General features: G+C 37.2%; 1 protein-coding gene across 5 annotated transcripts in view; it reads left to right on the top strand.

The window, feature by feature from the left end:
• The window catches only part of LOC137232774 (OTU domain-containing protein 7A), a 389090-nt gene that overhangs the window by 209731 nt on the left and 160766 nt on the right, over positions 1-18593 (top strand). For all 5 annotated transcript variants that reach the window (XM_067755571.1, XM_067755579.1, XM_067755553.1 and 2 more), the window contains one exon: positions 182-336. In XM_067755571.1, the coding sequence (XP_067611672.1) occupies positions 186-336 (151 nt within the window). In that variant the 5' untranslated portion in view covers positions 182-185. The remainder of the gene's footprint in view (positions 1-181; positions 337-18593) is intronic.

Genomic DNA, 18593 nt, shown 5'->3' with positions numbered 1-18593 from the left:
TGGGAATGCCCCCTCTCTCCTGTGGCAGCTACAAAGGGAAGACATTTGAGTCTGACTTTTATTATTTATTGTCACACATCAGGCAATCAGGCAATGTCCCACATTGGCTCAAACATGTGGCACAGCAAGCAGAACTGGTTTCTTCTCTCCATCATGTTTGCCTCTCTGTTCTCTCCTGCAGATGGATGGTTTCTAGCCTGCTTCCAAACCCCACCTCGGCTGAGTGTTGGGCGGCCCTTCTACACGATCCTATGACTCTTGATATGGACGCAGTCCTGTCAGACTTTGTTCGGTCCACGGGGGCAGAACCTGGTCTGGCCAGAGACCTGCTGGAAGGTAGGCCTCCTCCAGCCCACCCCCCAACCCAGTGACAAAAGATAAGAAGTTTTCTCTTACCTGACGAGGGTGGTACTTAGACTCCTAAAAAAGCAAAAGGAGGTGTGGATGATGAAATCACTTTTGTTATTCTTGTTTTTCTTTGGGGAATGGAACAGATCACCCAACTCTCTACAGTAAAAGAGCAGAAGGCATTAGCTAAGCTTTGCTTTGCATTAAAGCTTACACATACCGAGTCAAAATCTACCAATACCTATTTTTTAAAGAAAAGATATTTAGTAAAGCAGAAATTAGAGAACATTCAAAAAAACACTTTTATTGGAGACCATAGCTTCTTATCTTTGTCTTAGCTGAGACAAAAATACTTTAGGCCAAAGTTTTTGGTGAAAAAACAACTAATAGCCAATAAAATAGTTGAAAATAATTCACAAGCAAGAAGGCAAATTCATCCTCAAGCTTTTAGAGTAGGTATCATTCACTACATGAAAAATGTGCATAGTCCATATTTAGAATGTTTTGAGATAGTTATTCAGCTATAATCATAATGAAATAAAAAGTAATGTTTAGTTTCAGTCTCTAAAATGGATTTACTTTGTGTATTTTTGAAATTTCTTTTTTCATGGTGGGGTGAAGGGAAGAAGTGGGAAGAACCAATGACAGCTTCTTAGGAGAGTCCTGTGTGTGAAAGGGGAAAATTTTTAAACAATTAATCTTTGCTTCATATGTATAAATTCCTGCTTGTGAAATTAGCAAATACTTGGCCAAGTCGTGTTAAGTCACAATGATTCCTTCATTCACTTAGGGAAAAATATGAATTACTGTAGATTTGTATGACTAGAGGTAACTATTCAAGCCTATTGAAAATTAGCCACTTATTGGGGGTTTCTGATTAAATGGCAGTAGTTTTTAAATTTCCCTGAACCTCCCAGAATTTCAAACAAACTCGAGGTTTACAATAAAATATGCTTAGAGAATATCTGTGATATATGTGAATCAAAGTGCTGTTCCAATGTCTCCCTGATAGCTTTCACTGCTTTTCTTAATTTCAGTGAGCAGTCATATGGAGAAGTAGGTTTACAGTGAGATTGGCAACAAGGGCTGGGGTCAAGTCCAGACTCAACATTTACTGGCTATGAGATGCAGGGCAAATTATTTCATTTCCCTTAAGCCTCAGTTTTTTTTTCTATACAGTAAGCCTAACCCACTTTCCAGGGCGATCGTAAACATTAGGAGTTGTGATGTAAATGCTCCGGTGGAGTGAGCAGCGTGTAGAGATGCTCAGACAGTAGCAGAAGATCTTGTCCGTGGTTGCCCTCTTTGCAACTGGTGCTGACCTCGCTGCTGAGATCTGGTTAGGCTTCAATTGGAAGCAAGAGTTGTCAACTCTTTTCTTTAATCTTATTTTTTAAGGGAAAATACAGGAAAATGACTTTTTGTGTACAGTTCTAAGAATTCAAGCATGTGTATAGATTTGTGTTATTATGACCGCTCTCAGAACACAGAACTGTCGCATCACCCCCAAGTACCCCTCCTGCTCTCTTTAACGCTGTGCCTTCCCCAACCCTGGGCACTGGCAACCCCTGCTCTGTTTTTTTATCACTTTGGCTTTGTCTCTTTCGAGAACTTTGTATACATGGAGTCACGCAGAACCTAATCTTTTTAAACGGGCTTCCTTTCACTCAGCATAATTATTTTGAGATTCATTTGAGCTGTTGTGCGTATCCATAGTTTGTTCCTTTGTTCTACTGAGTGGTACCCATTGTAGAGATGGACCATGGACTGTTTAGCCATTCACCTGTAGGGGGCATTCAGTTGTTTCCAGTTTTTACAGTTAGACTAGAACTGCGATACACTTGAGAACAGGGGTTTTGTGAACACAGTTTTAATTTTTCTAGGGTAAACACAGGGGAGGGGTTGCTGGTTCACATGGTAAGTATATGTTTAACTTTAAAAGAAGTTGCCAAACTGTTTTCCAGAGTACAATACCGTTTTGCATTTCCACCAGAAACGTGTGAGAGTGCCAGCTGCCCCACATCCTCACCAGCTCTTGGCTTCTTTAAAAAAGAATTTAGCCATTGTAGTAGGTTTAGAATGGTATTTCCTCATCATTTTCGTTATCATTTCCCTAGTGACTAATGATGCTGAGTTTTTTTCATGTTATAATTTTTCATCTATGTATTTTCCCTGGCAAAATATCTGTTCAAGCCTTTTTCCTATTTCTCAGCAAAATTAGGTTGCTATTTTTTTTATAGTTGAGTTTTGAGAGTTCATTATATATTCTGAGTATAAATCCTTTGTCAGATACTTGATTTGCAAATATTTTCTCCCAGTCTGTGCCTGACTTTTCACTCTCTGAGTAGTGCCCTTGGCAGAGCAGAAGTTTTTAACTTTGATAAAGTCTAATTTATCATTTTTTTTTCTTTTATGGATCATGCTTTGGATGACATGTCTAAGAACCTTTGCATAACCAGGTCATGAAGATTTTCTCCTGTGTGAACTCTTAAAAGTTTTATACTTTCACGCTTTCATTTAGATTTCTGACTCATCTTGAGTTGATTTTTGTATAACGTGTGAGATTTAGGGTAAGGTTCATTTTTATGCATATAGATGACCGGTTGTTCAAACCAGTTTTTGAAAAGCTTATCCTTCGTCCTTTGAATTGCCTTTGCACATATGTCACACACCAACTGAGCATATTTGTAGGAAACTATTTATTGATGCCAGTTCAGTTCCACTGATGGATATGTCCATTCCTTAGCCAATACTCCACCGTCTTGATTACCATAGCTTTATAGTGAGCCTTAAAATCAGCATGATTCTTCCAATTTTATTCTTCTTTTTCAAAAGTGTTTCAAGTATCCTATTTTTTGCCTCTCCATATAAACTTGAAGATTGGGTTACCTCTATCTATAAAGTTTCCTGCTGGAATTTTTATTGGAATTATGTTAAATCTATAAATCAATGCTAACTATGTTACATCTTCCAACCCATGAAGTCAGTGTAGCTATATTTTCCATTTATTTAGGCCTTATTTCAGTGCTTTCATGAACATTTTGTAGTTTTTAGCATATCAGATCCTGTACGTATTTTGTAAGATCTATATCTAGGGAGGAATTGAACTTCTGTAGATGGTATTTTTTTTAAGTTCGGTTTCTAATTGTTCATTGCTCGTATATAATCAACATGCAGTTGATTTTTCCATGGTGTCCTCATATCCTGCAATCTTACTAAACTCAATTATTTGTTCAAGAGTGTGTGTCTGTGTGTGTATTCCTTGAAATTTTCTATGTAGACAATTATGTTGTTTCCTTTCCAATGTGTATGCCTTTTATTTATATTTCTTACCTTACTCTTATTCTTCACTTATTCCTGTTTATTGCACTGGCTAAGACTTCCAGTTAGAGGTTGAATAAGAGTGGTGAAAGGGAACATCCTTGCCTTGTTCTTGATCTTAGAGGGAAAGCTTTCAGTCTTTCAGCTTTATATAGAATGGGTTTTTGTTGATGTTCTTTGTCAGGTGAAGGAAATACCTTTCTGGTCCTAGTTTGCTGGAAGTTTTATCATGAATAGTTGTTAAGTTTTTTCCAAATGCATCTTCTACATCAGCTGATATGATTGAGTTGTTTCTATTCTTTAAACTGCTAATGTAATGTATTGCATTGATTGCCTTCTAATAGTAAACCAGCCTTTCAGCCATTATTTCTTTAAAGATTCTTTCTGCTGCACATTTTTCTCCTCTCTTAATGGGACTTGGATGATATAAAGGTTAGACCTTTTGTTATTGTCTTACAGGTCCCTACAGTTCTACACAATTTGTTTTCCAGTCATTTCTCCGTCAATTTTTCAGATTGGATAACTTCTGTTAATCTACTTATAAATTTACTGAATCCCCTGTCATCTCCATTCTGTTACTGAGCCCATCCAATGACTTTTTATTTTAGTTGTTGAATTTTTTCATTTCTAACATATCCACTTGATTCTTCTTTATATCTTCTGTTTCTTTGCTGAGACTTCCTGTATTTTTCAAGAGTGTTTGCTCTCTCTTACTGGTTAGAAAATATAATAACTGCTTTAAAGTCTTGGTCAGATAATTTCAATATCTATGGCATCCCAGCATTGCTATTGAGATTTCCCTGGGTTTTTTGGTATAGTGAGTAAATTTCTATTGTATCCTAGATATTTTGAATATTATGTTTTGAGACTTTGGTTGTTTTTTAAATCTTATGGCAGATATTGTTATTTTTGTTTTAGGAAGTAATTAACCCAGTAGGGTTCAGACCACAAGTCCTCAGTTCCCCAAGACTTCTGTGGATCGTGGTTTCGACTTCAAGTCTTTGAGAAGTGCTGTTGGATCTGTCTGGTGTATGTACCACCTACTGGCCAGTCTGGGACTTAGGCAAGTCGTCTGTCCCATATTTTACTGCTCCAAGTCTCTGGAGTCTATTTAGGGTCAGATCCATACATGTGCAGTTCAGGGGTAAGCCCAAGAGTTCATAAACAACTTTAAGGGGTTGCTTTCCCAAGCTCCTGCCTTACCATAATTGCCTCGATAGTTCTGCGTCCCTGGGACTCTGCTCTCCAGCCCTTCAGCCAGCACCCTGAGGCTGTGTGTGCCCCGCACTCCTGCACACTTGATTTGACTGCACCCACCTCAGAGCTGAGCAGAGGCCAGAGAGAGAGCAACAGCAGTGGGGCTCGCCACACCCGCTGGGATCCACAGCTCCTCTGATTAGAGAGGAAGGTTCTCTGCCTTCCTGTTCTGATTTCCTGCCATCTCCCATTGCTGCCACAGCATTGCTTGAGGTCTGGGGCACAAGAGAACTGAGGAAAAAAATTTAAGAAAAAAAAGATAAATAAGGGACTTCTACACTCTCTCTGAACATTGTAGACACCCTTCCTGCTTCTTGAGCCAGAGGAGAGGTCTCCTCTTGGAACCAATGCCCACTTCTGAGTTCTGGGCTGCACTGAGTTCACGTCAGAGAGACTGGAAATAAAAAGTGATAAACTCACCACCAGTTCTGTGGTCTTCTTCCTCAGTCTGCCTGCTCTCATTACTTCTCTGAATAATGAAGTAATAGGTGAAGTAATAACGAAGTAATAGTAGCAGGTGAATAGATGCTTTCAGTAGGAGAGACGCAGTGGGGTGTCCTTCCTTCATATACCCTGGAACCTGTCTTCTGTTTTTACAAGTGGGAAGGCCATGGTTACCTACGTATGGTGGGTTCTTTAAATTGTCAAAGGTATTTGGGTCAAGATTTTTCTAAAAGTCAGTGTTTCAAAGAACAAACTATTTTCATTGTGAGGTCTCAGATCTTTCTAAGGGTAAAAAAATTTCAGTGATGGCAGAAGCTGGGTGAAAGGTACATGGACCCTCTCTGTAGTGTTTTTTAAACTATTTGTGTGTTTTTATGGAAGCAACCTAAATGTCCATCGACAGATGAACAGATAAAGAAGACGTGGTATATATATACACACAATAGAATACTACTCAATTATTCATATAAAAAAGAATGAAATAATGCCATTTGCAGCAACATGGATGGACCTAGAGATTATCATACTGAGTGAAGTAAGCCAGACAGAGAAAGACAATTATCATATGATATCACTTACATGTGGAATCTTAAAAAATGATACAGATGAACTTATTTACAAAACAGAAAAAGACCCGCAGACATGGAAAACAAACTTACAGTTACCAAAGGGGAAAGGTGGGAGGGGATAAATTAGGAGTTTGGGATTAACAGATACACACTACTATACATAAAACAGATAACCAACGAGGATCTACTGTATAGTACAGGGAACTATACTCAATATTTTGTAATAACCTATAAGGGAAAAGAGTCTGAAAAAATGTATATATACCTACACATATATGTGTGTGTGTATGTATAACTGAATCACTTTGCTATACATCTGAAACTAACACAACATTGTAAAACAACTATACTTCAATTTTTAAAAAGAGTAAAGTAAAAAAAATTGTGTTTTTAATTAATTAATTTTTTTAAAAAATAAAAAGTTAAAAACACACAGTGATGGGAATCACAGTACAGCAGAGGAAGGCCAATGAGAAGAAAGAGTAGCAGAGGCTGATAGAAATCTGGCAAAAAAGGCAGGATAGGGACAACGGGATAAGCAGAGACAAAGGCAGAGGAAGTGAACAACAATCAGCCTCTGGGTGAAAGGGTGTGTCCTTACCTGGCCGCGGGCTTCCCTTTGCCAGTTGGTCAAGTGGTCCTTCTGAAACAAAGGTCAGGTTGGGTGACTTTGTTTCCCAGATTCCTCTGATATCCCCTCTACCTGCAGAATAAACTCCTTCACAAGCCACTCAGATCCCTTCAGCATCCAGCCCTGCTCCATCCCTTCTACCTCATCTCCCACTGCATCCCTTCACCATCCTTCTCCCCAGACACACCATACACCTCTGTGCTTGTGTTTAAGCTCATGTCTAGTGCTGCCCACTCCCCCGCACACACACTCTGTCTCACTCTTTATTCTACTCCTCTTCCAAGTTAGACCACAAGCTCCATGACAGCAAGGACCCTTCCAGGTTTTGCCCACTTTGTCCCCCCACCATTGGCACATGCTAGCCCCTCAATAGTGTGATCTGGCTGCTGGGAAGCAGGAACAAGCAACCAGAAGGAAATCCTCATGTGCATGGAGACAAACAATAAACAGCATAAATGAGTTAGATGGTATTTTAATGGTTAATGCCATGACGAAACCCGTATAAGGGGAGCAGGTATTGGGTGTGGGTATGGGTGCAATTTTAAGTTAAGGTTGTCAGAGAAGGCCTCACTAAAAAAAATGGAATCTGAACAAAGATTTGAGGTATGAGAGAGTGGATACCCGGGAAAGAAGTTTCTAGGAACAGTTGGAATGAGTTGGTCATTCCTTGCCATTCCTCAGAACTTTGTAGACTTCTATTACAACAGATATTTGGTTGTGTCTTATTTGATAATTGATCACATACTTTTTTTCCTCATTAAATTAGAAGTTCTTTGGAAAATAATCTGAAAAAGAAAAAATACATATATACATATATATGTGTGTATGTACGTATAACTGAATCACTTTGCTATACATTTGAAATTAACACAACATTGTAAATTAACTATACTTCAGTTTTTTAAAAAAGATAATAATAGAACCAATCTAAAGGGAGTTTTCCTGATTAAATTAAAGGGATATATAAAATATAAAGAAAAAGAAGTTCTTAAAAACAAGGACAGTAGCATTGATGACAGCAGTTAGCATTTATGAGGCATTGTTCTATATCAGACACTAGGCTCTTTAAATGTGATGTCTTATTTAATCCTTGCAACACATTAACAAAGTCTTAGCTTTCCCATTGTAGGCAAGAAAACCGAGGCCAAGAAAATTCCTTGAATTTACAGTCAGGACGTAGCAGAACCACATGTGAATCCACTTGTGACACTAAATACCAGTTTTTTTCCTGCAAAACCGGATCACCTACCATTGATTCCTGTACCCACTGTGTCCTTGTAGAGTATAGCAGCATTTCGCATGCTATGTCCATTCGGAAGAATTTTAATGAATCACTGGAGGAATGTTTGAGTAACCCATTTTATGATGTGACTAATTAACTTTTCAAATAAAATACCACTTCAAGAGACCACAAAGACTCTTCAAAAACTAGAACTAATAGCTAACATTCATGTGCCAGGCACTGTCTGGCCACTTGACATATATTAAAAGTTGGTTAAAAAGATTTTCGAGTGGGAGGCCAAACACGTGGGTTCTTGAAGTGTCAGTTCCCTACTTAAAGAGAAAGCGACTCTTACACTTTTACAATAACTGTGAATTTCAGGCCTTGCAGCTTTACCAAGATATTCTTTCCATGCCTCACTTATGTTGCTATCCATGGGGGACAAATATCCTTGAGCAAAGAAACCAGGCTGCCTTTAGAAAAAACATTAACTGGAAATTAACATCTCACCTGTCCCTAGTCTAATTTTTCAGAATCTTTGTGGAATTTTCAAAATTAAGGACCATGGTGACAAGTGAGTTAAATCGTATTCTCAAAACTATATATGCACGTAGGGAAGCTGTCCACGTATTTTAAAATGCATGTATGTTTACCAGTTGAGTTGGTAACTTGATAACCAAAGTTTCTAAAGTTGTTTATGAGGAAATATACCCTTTTCCAGTACTGGGTTCCTTGGGTTTGAAGTATATTTAGTTTGGAAATATGCAAATGGTGGTCCAGCTCGTATGGAGAGGCAACTCCCAATCACTTGCCAGTCATACTGACAGGTAATTCCATTAACCTTTACGTTTGGCCTTTGAAAATGTTCCTATGATACAGGGACAGCAGCTGCTGGCTTGGATAAATGCAGTAATGCTCCAAAGCATACACCCAAGAAATGGGGGAGAGATGGAGGCAACTCAGGGGAGCATGTGTTTAGCAGAAGTCTCTCCTTAGCCTGACAGCTGATCATCCACTCCCAGCAAACCCACAAGGCTGCCATGGAACATTTCACAGGTGGGAGGAGCCCAAAGGCCCTCTGCCTGGAGCCTGGCCAGTCGCCGTGGCTGACCCAGGATGCTTTGGCTCCAAGAGCCACACTAACTTATTAAACACCCAGGAAACCAAAGTGGGCGCCAGAATGGTCACACTTTTAATTACAGTGAGAAATAAAAGTGTCCCAAGGCCAGATTCACCACATGTTTTACCCAGAGCATCCTTTCTCTGCAGTCAAGCTAGATCTGAAGCCCAGTCTTGAGCACACGTCACCTGATTTACCAGGAGAATTCACTGCTCTAACTTTTTTCAAATTTGCATGATTAGAGGGCTGCTGTGAGCAAGTCCCACGTCCCTGAGTGGGAAGAAAAAAGCAGCCTGGTGACTGTGAATCCTGAGTGGGAATTAGAGGAGAAGGTCGGATGGCCTCTGGCCAGAGCCGGGATTACTTTTGAATCTAGAAATGATTACTGAAATGAAACCACAGGTTCCTCCCCCTACTGTCCTGTCCCCAGATTAGTCGTATTTGAAATAACCAAAAAAAAAAGTCCTCTCCAGGATCCAATTTCCAAGACACCTCCTCTGGCATGGTCCCATTCAGGAGGAAACATTTTCTCCTTAGACGGGTGAGTGTATTTAAATACTTGTGAAAACAAACTGAGACCATTAGGACTATGTGTGGTAGTTCTGTTCTGGCACGCTAATCAATTAAGTAGATCCCTCGTTTCCTTTCCCTTAGGGAAGATTGTAACCCCAGGTACCATCACTGGCTGCTTGAAATTAAATGCTTCCTCTCTGGAAAGCCAACCACATCCATTTCGGTCTTTCTGGAGGATGTCTCCACCTGAGCTACCCACCTTTTTGTGTTCTTCTACCTTGCTCCCCTGATAGGCATGTTCCTCCAGGGCTCCTAGTCCTGTGTACTCAGTAACGCAGACTAAATGGAATTTCATTGAAGAGGCATCCCCAGCAGCTTGTGGGTGGACTTCTTAATGGAGTATGTGATGCAGTTAGTAGGATCTGTGTCCCTTTAACCCCCTCCAAGTGTCTTCACTGCCACTCTCCCAGCCTCTTCCTGCCCCCTAGTCAAGCAGCTCACTGCTCAATACCTGATGATATTAAAGAATTATTGTCAGTTAGTTTTAGGTGTGATATTGTTACTGAGGTTATGCTAAGAAATATACACACACTGAAATAGTGATGGATGAAATGATATCACTCTGGGATTTGGGAGGTGGGGGAATGGGTGAGATTAGAAATGAAACAAGATCAGCCATGAGCTGATTATTTATTAAAACTGGGTGATGGATGCACAAGTGTTCATAATAATCTTCTGTATATTTCTGGATGCTTATACAACTTTCCATAACAATAGTTTAAAAACAGCATCAGGAAACTTTTGCTTCCAGCCAAGATGGAGCATTAGGAAATGGGCTTACCCTCATGCTTGAGAAAAGAGAAGAGAGCAGTGTGTAAGAAACAAGCCACTGAACTATAGACAATGAAGGACAGTTATCCCTGAAAGATGGGAAGCATACAAGGGTAGTCCTGTGGTTGCCGAGCTCATGGCCTTGAGAGTGTTTCCAGGATGTGGTGTGGAGAGAAGGATCCGAGATGGAGCCCAGCAGACTGCCTGTCATGAGTCAGAGCTGAGAGTCGGGGAGTGAAGGAGATCAGAGCAGAGAGGAGAGAGATGCACAGGAAGAACGCCAGCGATGTACCAAGGGTTTGCCTCTGCTACTTGGCATGTGTGTAAGGAAGTTATGTGCAGCTGGGGAAAGAACCAACTAAGATTAGAGGGAACAGTGCCCACCAGCAACACAGAGCTAAGTACAGTGTCTGTGCCCACCCATCAAATAGCAAAAGCACCAAGTGTGATTTCTAGAAGGGTGTTGCCTCAGTAATGGCAAATAATTAACCCTGGAATAAAAACTGCCCTGGTCACACCTAAAACCATAGAAGCAAGACCCAAAAGGATTAAATTGTTTCCAAGAAATGTAACTACATTCCAGAACACAGCTGAGTAATAGTGATTGGAATATAAACTCGTCCAGCACCAAACAATATAAAATTCACATTGTCTGTCATCCAATCAAAAGTTAGCAGGAATGCAAAGATGTGGGAAAGTATGACCCATAATGAGGAGAAATTATTCAATCAAAACCAACCTAGAACTGACATAGATGGTAGTATTATCAGACAAGGACATTAAGAGTTATTAAAAGTTGTAAAAACAGCAGAGTTGAATAAATTGTATTCTGTATGTTCAAAAATCTAAGTAAGGATGTAGAAGATATTTTTAAAGACCCACATCAAACTTCCAGATATGAAAACTACATGAGTTTAAAAATTAACTCAATGGGATTAACAGCAGATTGAATATTACAGAAAAACAAAGATTAATAAACATAGAAGCATAACAATAGAAACTATCCAAAATGAGACAGAGAAAATAAAATTACAGAAATTTAAAACATGTCAGTGAGTTGTGGAAGAAGTGCAGTTAACCTAAAATATGTGTAATTGAAATTCCTGAAAAGGGGCGTGAGGGACAGAAAAAAATAACTGAAGAAATGAGCAGTACGTAGGGGAAATTTCTATCACTAACCTTGTTAGAAAAAAAGAAAGGCCTCAAATCAATGACCTCAGTTTCCACCTTAAAAACTAGAAAAAGAAGAGCAAATTAAACCCAAAGTAAGCAGAAACAATGAAACAATAAATATCAGAAGTAATGAAACAGAACAGAGAAAAATAATAGACAACTCAATGAACTCAAGAGTAAATTCATTGAGATCAATAAAACTGATAAACCTCTAGCCAGATAATCAGGGGAAAAGAAGATAAATTAACAATATAAAGAATGAGAAATTACCTTAGTACAGATTGTATAGACACTAAAAGTATTATAAGGGAATATTATGGACAAGTTTATATTAATAATTACAACAACTTAGATGAACTTGACAAATTCCTTGAAAGGTGCAAACTACCAAAGCCGATGCAAGAAAAAGTAGATAACCTGGATATCTCTCTATCTCTTAAAGTGATTTAAGTTGGAGTTAAAAGCCTTCACTCAAAGAAAGCTGCAGGCACAGACACTTCACTGGTAAATTCTACCACACACAGAAGAAATTATAGCAGTTTTACACAAACTCTTCCAGAAAATCAAAGAAGAGCTATACTTCCCAATCGATGCTGTGAGGCCGTAGTACCTAATACAAAACCAAACGGTCCAGAGCAGATGTTCCTCATGAAGATCAATATGAAAACGCTAAACAAATTTTTAGCAAGTGGAATTCAGTAATATATAAAAAGTATAATACATCATGACCAAGTGGGTTTTATCCCAAGAAAGCAAAACTAATTTAACATTCAAACATCAATCAATGTAATTTACCATATTGACAAACCAAAACACAGAAAACTGTATGATCTCCTCAATAGGAATGTAAAGAGTCTGACAAAATCCAACATTCATTCCTGATTTAAAAAATAAATAAAAACTCTCAGAAAACTAGGAATAGAAGGGTACTTTCTCAATCTAATGTAGAGCATTTACAGAACAAACAAATAAGCAAACAAAAAGCCCTACAGCTACCAAGATACTTACTGGTGAAAGAAAGAATGCTTTCGCGCTAAGACCAGGAACAAGACAAGGATGCCAACCCTCACCACTGTATACATCATTTCCCTGGAGATTCTAGCCAGTGTAGTCAAGCAAGAAAATATAATTTCAAAAACCATCCAGATTGAAAAGAGTAAGCTATCTCTAGTCACAGAAGGCATAATGACCTATGTATAAGATCCAGTGGAATTTACAAAAAGTTATTGGAACCAATAAGTGAGTTCAGCAGTGTTACAGGATACAAGATTAACATGCAGATGTCAATTCCATTTCTATATATCTGCAATGAATAATGGAAATTGAAATTTCAAAATATAACTTTTTCAATAGCATCAAAAGATATGAAATACTAGGGATAAATCTGACAACAGTGTGTAAGACCTATACACTGAAACTACAATGCATTGCTTAGAGAATTAAAGACCTAAATGAAAGGAGGGTTGTTGCACATCCATGACACCTCAATATTGTTGAGATGTCATTCTCCCCAAATTGATCTTTAAGCTCAACACAATTCCAGTCAAAATCTCAGCAGGCATTTTCTTGTAAAAATTGACAAGCTACTTCAATATTCAAAGAGAAATGCAAAAACCTAGAATAAACAAAAGAACTTTGAAAAATTAGAGCAAAGTTGCAGGCTAACAATATCTGTTATTAAGAATCATTATGGCGCAGTGGTTGAGAGTCCGCCTGCCGATGCAGGGGACACGGGTTCATGCCCCGGTCCGGGAAGATCCCACATGCCGCAGAGCGGCTGGACCAGTGAGCCATGGCCGCTGAGCCTGCGCGTCCGGAGCCTGTGCTCCGCAACGGGAGAGGCCACAACAGTGAGAGGCCTGCGTACCGCAAAAAAAAAAAGAATCATTATGAAGGTCCATAATCCAAAGAGTGTGGAATTGGCATACAGATAGAGAAATAGATCAATGAAACATTGGTAAGTCAAGAAATAGCTCATATATATTGACTCCTGAAATCCAGTAAAGAAACGAAGGCAATTCAGTGCAGAAAAAATCATCTTTTCAATAAATGACGGTGAAATAATTGGATATTCATGTACCAAAAAACCCACTTTGAGCTATACCTCACGCATATACAAAAATTACCTCAAAATGGATGATAGACCTAAATGTAACACCTAAAACTCAAAAATATTTTAGAAAAAAGCATAGGAGAAAATCTTAATGGCCTTAGGTTAGGCAAAGTTTTTTTTCCAGCTTTATTGAGATCTAATTGAAAAATAAAATTGCAAGATATTTAAAGTGCACACATGATAATTTGATATACGTATACACTGTGAAAGGATTTCCTTACCAAGTTAATTATCACATCCATCAACTGTTTGCCTTTTTCCTTTTTTTGTAAGAAAATTTAAGCTCTACCCTCTTAGCAAATTTCAGTTATACAATACAGTGTTATCAACTATAGGAACCACATAATACATTAACCCCTCAGACCTTTTTCATCTTATAACAGAAAGTTTGTACCCTTTTACCAACCTCTCCCCATTTCCCCCACCTCCCAACCCCATGAAAACCACTTCTCTACTTTCCGTTTCTATGAGTTCAAATTTTTTTTTAAGATTCCACATATAAGTGAGATCATACATTATTTGTCTTTGTCTGGCTTATATCACTTAGCATAATGCCCTCCAGGTTCATCCATGCTGTTGCAAATGACAGGATTTCCTCCATTTTTAAGGCTGAATAATATTCTATTGTGTATATATATTTTCTTTATCCTTTCATCCATCAGTGGACATTTATGTTGTTTCCATATCTTGGCTATTGTGAATAATGCTGCAATGAACATGGGAGTACGGGTGTCTCTTGGAGATAATGATTTTGTCTCCATAGGATAAATACTCAGGAATGGGATTGCCGGATCCCATTGAACTGCCGGATATGGTAGTTCAATTTTTAATTTTTTGAGGAACCTCCATACTGTTTTCCATAGTGACTATACTAATTTACATTCCCACCAACAGCTCACAAGTGTTCTCTTTTTTCCATATCCTTGCCAGCATTTGTTATCTCTTGTCTTTTTTAAAATAGACATCCTAACAGGTGTGAGGTGATATCTCATCATGATTTTGATTTGCATTTCCCTGATGATTAGTGATGTCAAGCACCTTTTCGTATATTTGTTGGCCATTTGTATGTCTTCTTTGGAAAAATGTCTATTCAGGCCCTTTGTACATTTTTTAATTGGATTATTTGGGGGATTTGCTCCTGAGTTATAGGAGTTCTTTGTATATTTTGAATATTAACTCCTTATCAGATATGCAGTTTACAAATATTTTCTCCCATTCCACTAGGTTGCTTTTTTATTTTGCTGATGGTTTCCTTTGCTGTGCAAATGTTTTTTAGTTTGATGTAGTCCCACTTGTTTATTTTTTATTTTCATGCCAAATCTAAAAATCGTTGCCAAGACAAATGTCAAAGATCCAACTCTCTAATTTTCTCCTGAGAGGTCTTAGGTTCCAGTCTTAAATCCATTCCGGTTGATTTTTGTATATGGTGTAAGATAGTGGTCCAGTTTCATACTTTTGCATGTGGCTGTCCAGTTTTCACAACACTATTTATTGAAGAAACTATTCTTTCCCCATTGTGTATTCTTGGCACCCCTGTTGAAATTAGTTGACCTTATACAATGCAGGTTTAGTTCTGGGCTCTCTATTCTGTTCCATTGACCTATGTGTATGCATTTATGCCAGCACCATACTGTTTTTAATACTGTCACTTTGTAATATAGTTTGAAATCAGAAAGTGGGATGCCTCTAGCTTTGTTCTTTCTCAGGATTGCTTTGGCTATTCAGGGTCTTTTGTGATTCCATACACATTTTAGGATTTTTTTCTACTTCTGTAGAAAATACCTTTGTAATTTTGATAGAGATGGCATTGAATCTATAAATGGCTTTGGATAGTATAGACATTTTAACAATATTAATTCTCGCAACTTAATGGAATCTCTTTCCATTTATTTGTGACTTCTACAGTTTCTTTCATCAAATTCTTATAATTTTAAGTGTACAGATCTTTCACTTCTGTGGTTAAATTTATTCCTAAATAAATGCTATTGTAATTTTCCTTTCTGATGATTTGTTGTTGGTGTATAGAAATGCAAATGATTTTGTATATTAATTTTGTATCCTGAAAATTTACTCAATTTGTTTACTAGGTCCAACAGCATTTTGGTGCAATCTTTATAAATATAATATTTTTTATACATAAGATCACGTCATCTGCAAATAGAGACAATTTTGCTTCTTCCTTCTGATTTTGATGCCTTTTATTTCTCTTTCTTGTCTAATTGCCCTTGCTAGGACATCCAGTACTATGCAGAATAAAAGTGGTGAAAGTGGGCATCCTTGTCTTGTTCCTGATCTTAGAGGAAAATCTTTCAGCTTTTCACCATTGAGTATGATGTTAGCTGTGGGCTTGCCCTATGTGGCCTTTATTATGTTGAGGTATGTTTCCTTTATACCAATTTTGTTGAGAGTTTGTGTCATGAAATGAAGTTAACTTCTGTCAAATGCTTTTTCTGCATCTATTGAGATGATCCATTGGTGATATAGATATCCATGTTATGATATTTATTCTCCATTGCATCAATGTGATGTATCACATTGATTGACTTGTGGGTGTTGAAACATCTTTGCATCCCTGGAATAAATCCCACTTGATCATGGTGTATGATCCTTTTAATGTATTATTGAATTCAATTTTCTAGTATTTTGTTGAGGAATTTTGCATCTATGTTTATCAGGGATATTGGTCAAAAATATTCTTTTCTTGTAGTGTCCTTGTCTGGCTTTGGTATCAGGGTAATGCTGGCCTGATAAAAGGATTTTGAAAGTGTTCCTTCTCTTCTGTTTTTTTTGGAAGAGTTTGAGAAGGATTGGCATTAGTTCTGCTTTAAATGTTTGCTAGAATTCATGAATGAGGCCATCTAGTCTTGGACTTTTCTTTGTTGGGAGGTTTTTGATTATTGATTCAGTCTCATTGCTAGTAATTAGTCTGTTCAGGTTCTCTATTTCTTCATGATTGAGTCTTGATAAGTTTTGTTTCTAGGAATTTTTCCATTTCTTCTAGGTTGTCCAATTTGTTGGCATATAATTGTTCATAGCAGCCTCTTATGATCCTTTGCATTTCTGTGGTCTCAGTTGTAATGTGTCCTCTTTAACTTAAAATTTTATTTATTTGAGTCTTCTCTTTCTTAAGTCTAGCTAAAGATTTCTCTGTTTTGTTTATCTTTTTAAAAAACAGCTCTAAATTACCTTTATTTTTTTCTATTGTTTTTCTGGTTTCTATTTTATTTATTTCCACTCTGATATTTGTTATTTCTTTCCTTCTACTATGGGCTTACTTTTAGTCCTTTTCTAGTTCCTTGAGGTGTAGAGTTAGGTTATTTAATTGAGATCTTTCTTTTTTCTTAATTTAAGCATTTATCATTAAAAAGGTCCCTCATAGAACTCCTTTTACAGCAAATCATAAGTTTTGGTGTGTTGTGTTTCCATTTTCATTTGTTTCAAGATTTTCTTTATTTCTCTTTTGATTTCTTCTTTGACTCATTGGTTGTTCAGGAACATGTTTTTAAATCTCCACATATTTGTGAATTTTCCAGTTTTCTTGTAATTGATTTCTAGTTTCATACCAATGTGGTCACAAATGATACGTAGCATGATTTCAGTCTTTTTTAATTTTTTAAGACTTCTTTTGTGGCCTAACGTATGATCTATCCTGGAGAATGTTCCATGTGCACTTGAGAAGAATGTGTGATCTGTTGCTGTTGGATGGGATGTTCTGTGTATGTCTGTTAGGCTTATGTGTTCTAAAGTATGTTTAAATCCAGATGTTCCTTTATTGTTTTTTATCTAGATGATTTATCCATTGTTAAAAGTGTGATCCTGAAGTGCCCTGCAATTATTGTTTTGCTGTGTATTTTTCTCCCTTCAGATCTGTTAATATTTGCTTTATATATTTAGGTCCTCCTATGTTGGGTACATAGTTATTTACAAATGTTATGTCCTCTTGATGAATTGACCCCTTTATCATCATATAATAACCTTCTTTGTCTTTTGTTACCATTTTTGACTTAAAGTGGTTTTTGTCTAAGTATGGCTACCCCAGCTTTCTTTTGGTTTCCACTTGAATGGCATATCTTCTTTATCCCTTCATTTTCAGACTATGTATGTCCTTAAAACTGAAGTGAATCTCTTATAGGCAATGTATAGTTGGGTGTTGTTTTTTCATCCATTCAACTACTCTTTGGATTGGAGAACTTAGTCCATTTACATTCAAAGTAATCATTGATAGATAGAGACTTTTGCCATTTTGTTCATTGTTCCCTGGTTTCTTAAAAAAAATTCCTTTGTTCCTTTCTTCCTCTTTTTCTGGCTTCCATTATGATTTGATGATTTTCTATAATGGTATTCTTTTTTTTTTACTTTATCTTTTTGCATATCTACTGTAGGCTTTTGCCTTGTGGTTACCATGAGGGTTACATAAAACTTATTGTATTTATAATAGTCTATTTTAAGCTCAAACAACTTAACTTTGAACACATGCAAAAGCTCTACATTTTTACACTCCTCCACATTTCATATTTTTTGTCAAAATTTCTTTATACTTCTGTATCCATTAACAAATTATTATAGTTGTAGTTATTTTTAATACTTTTGTCTTTAAACCTTTATGATAGAATTATACGTGATTTACCTACCACCATTACAAAATTAGCATATTCAAAATTTAACTTTATATTTACCTCTACTAGTGAGTTTTATACTGCATATACCTTATGTTACTAATTAGCATTCTTTTGTTTCATCTTGAAGAATTCCCTTTAACATTTCTTGTAAAGCTGGTCAAATGGTAATGAAAGTGTTCAACTTTTGTTTGTCTGGAAAACTCTTTATCTCTCCTTCAATTCTGAAGGACAACTTTGCTGGGTAGAGTATTTTTGGATGGCAGTTTTTGCCTCTCAGCTCTTTGAATAGCATCCCACCCCTTTCTGGCCTGCAAGTTTCTGCTGAAAAATTTGCTGATAGTCTTATAGAGATTCCCTTGTACGTAACACATTGCTTTTCTCTTGCTGCTCTTAAGATTCTCTCCTTGTCTTTAACTTTTAACGGTTTCATTA

The sequence above is a fragment of the Pseudorca crassidens genome, chromosome 1 (assembly GCF_039906515.1).
Source record: "Pseudorca crassidens isolate mPseCra1 chromosome 1, mPseCra1.hap1, whole genome shotgun sequence".
NCBI classification, from domain to species: Eukaryota; Metazoa; Chordata; class Mammalia; order Artiodactyla; family Delphinidae; genus Pseudorca; species Pseudorca crassidens.
The sequence above is the reverse complement of the archived record's forward strand: the minus strand, read 5'-3'. Positions and strand labels throughout refer to the sequence as shown.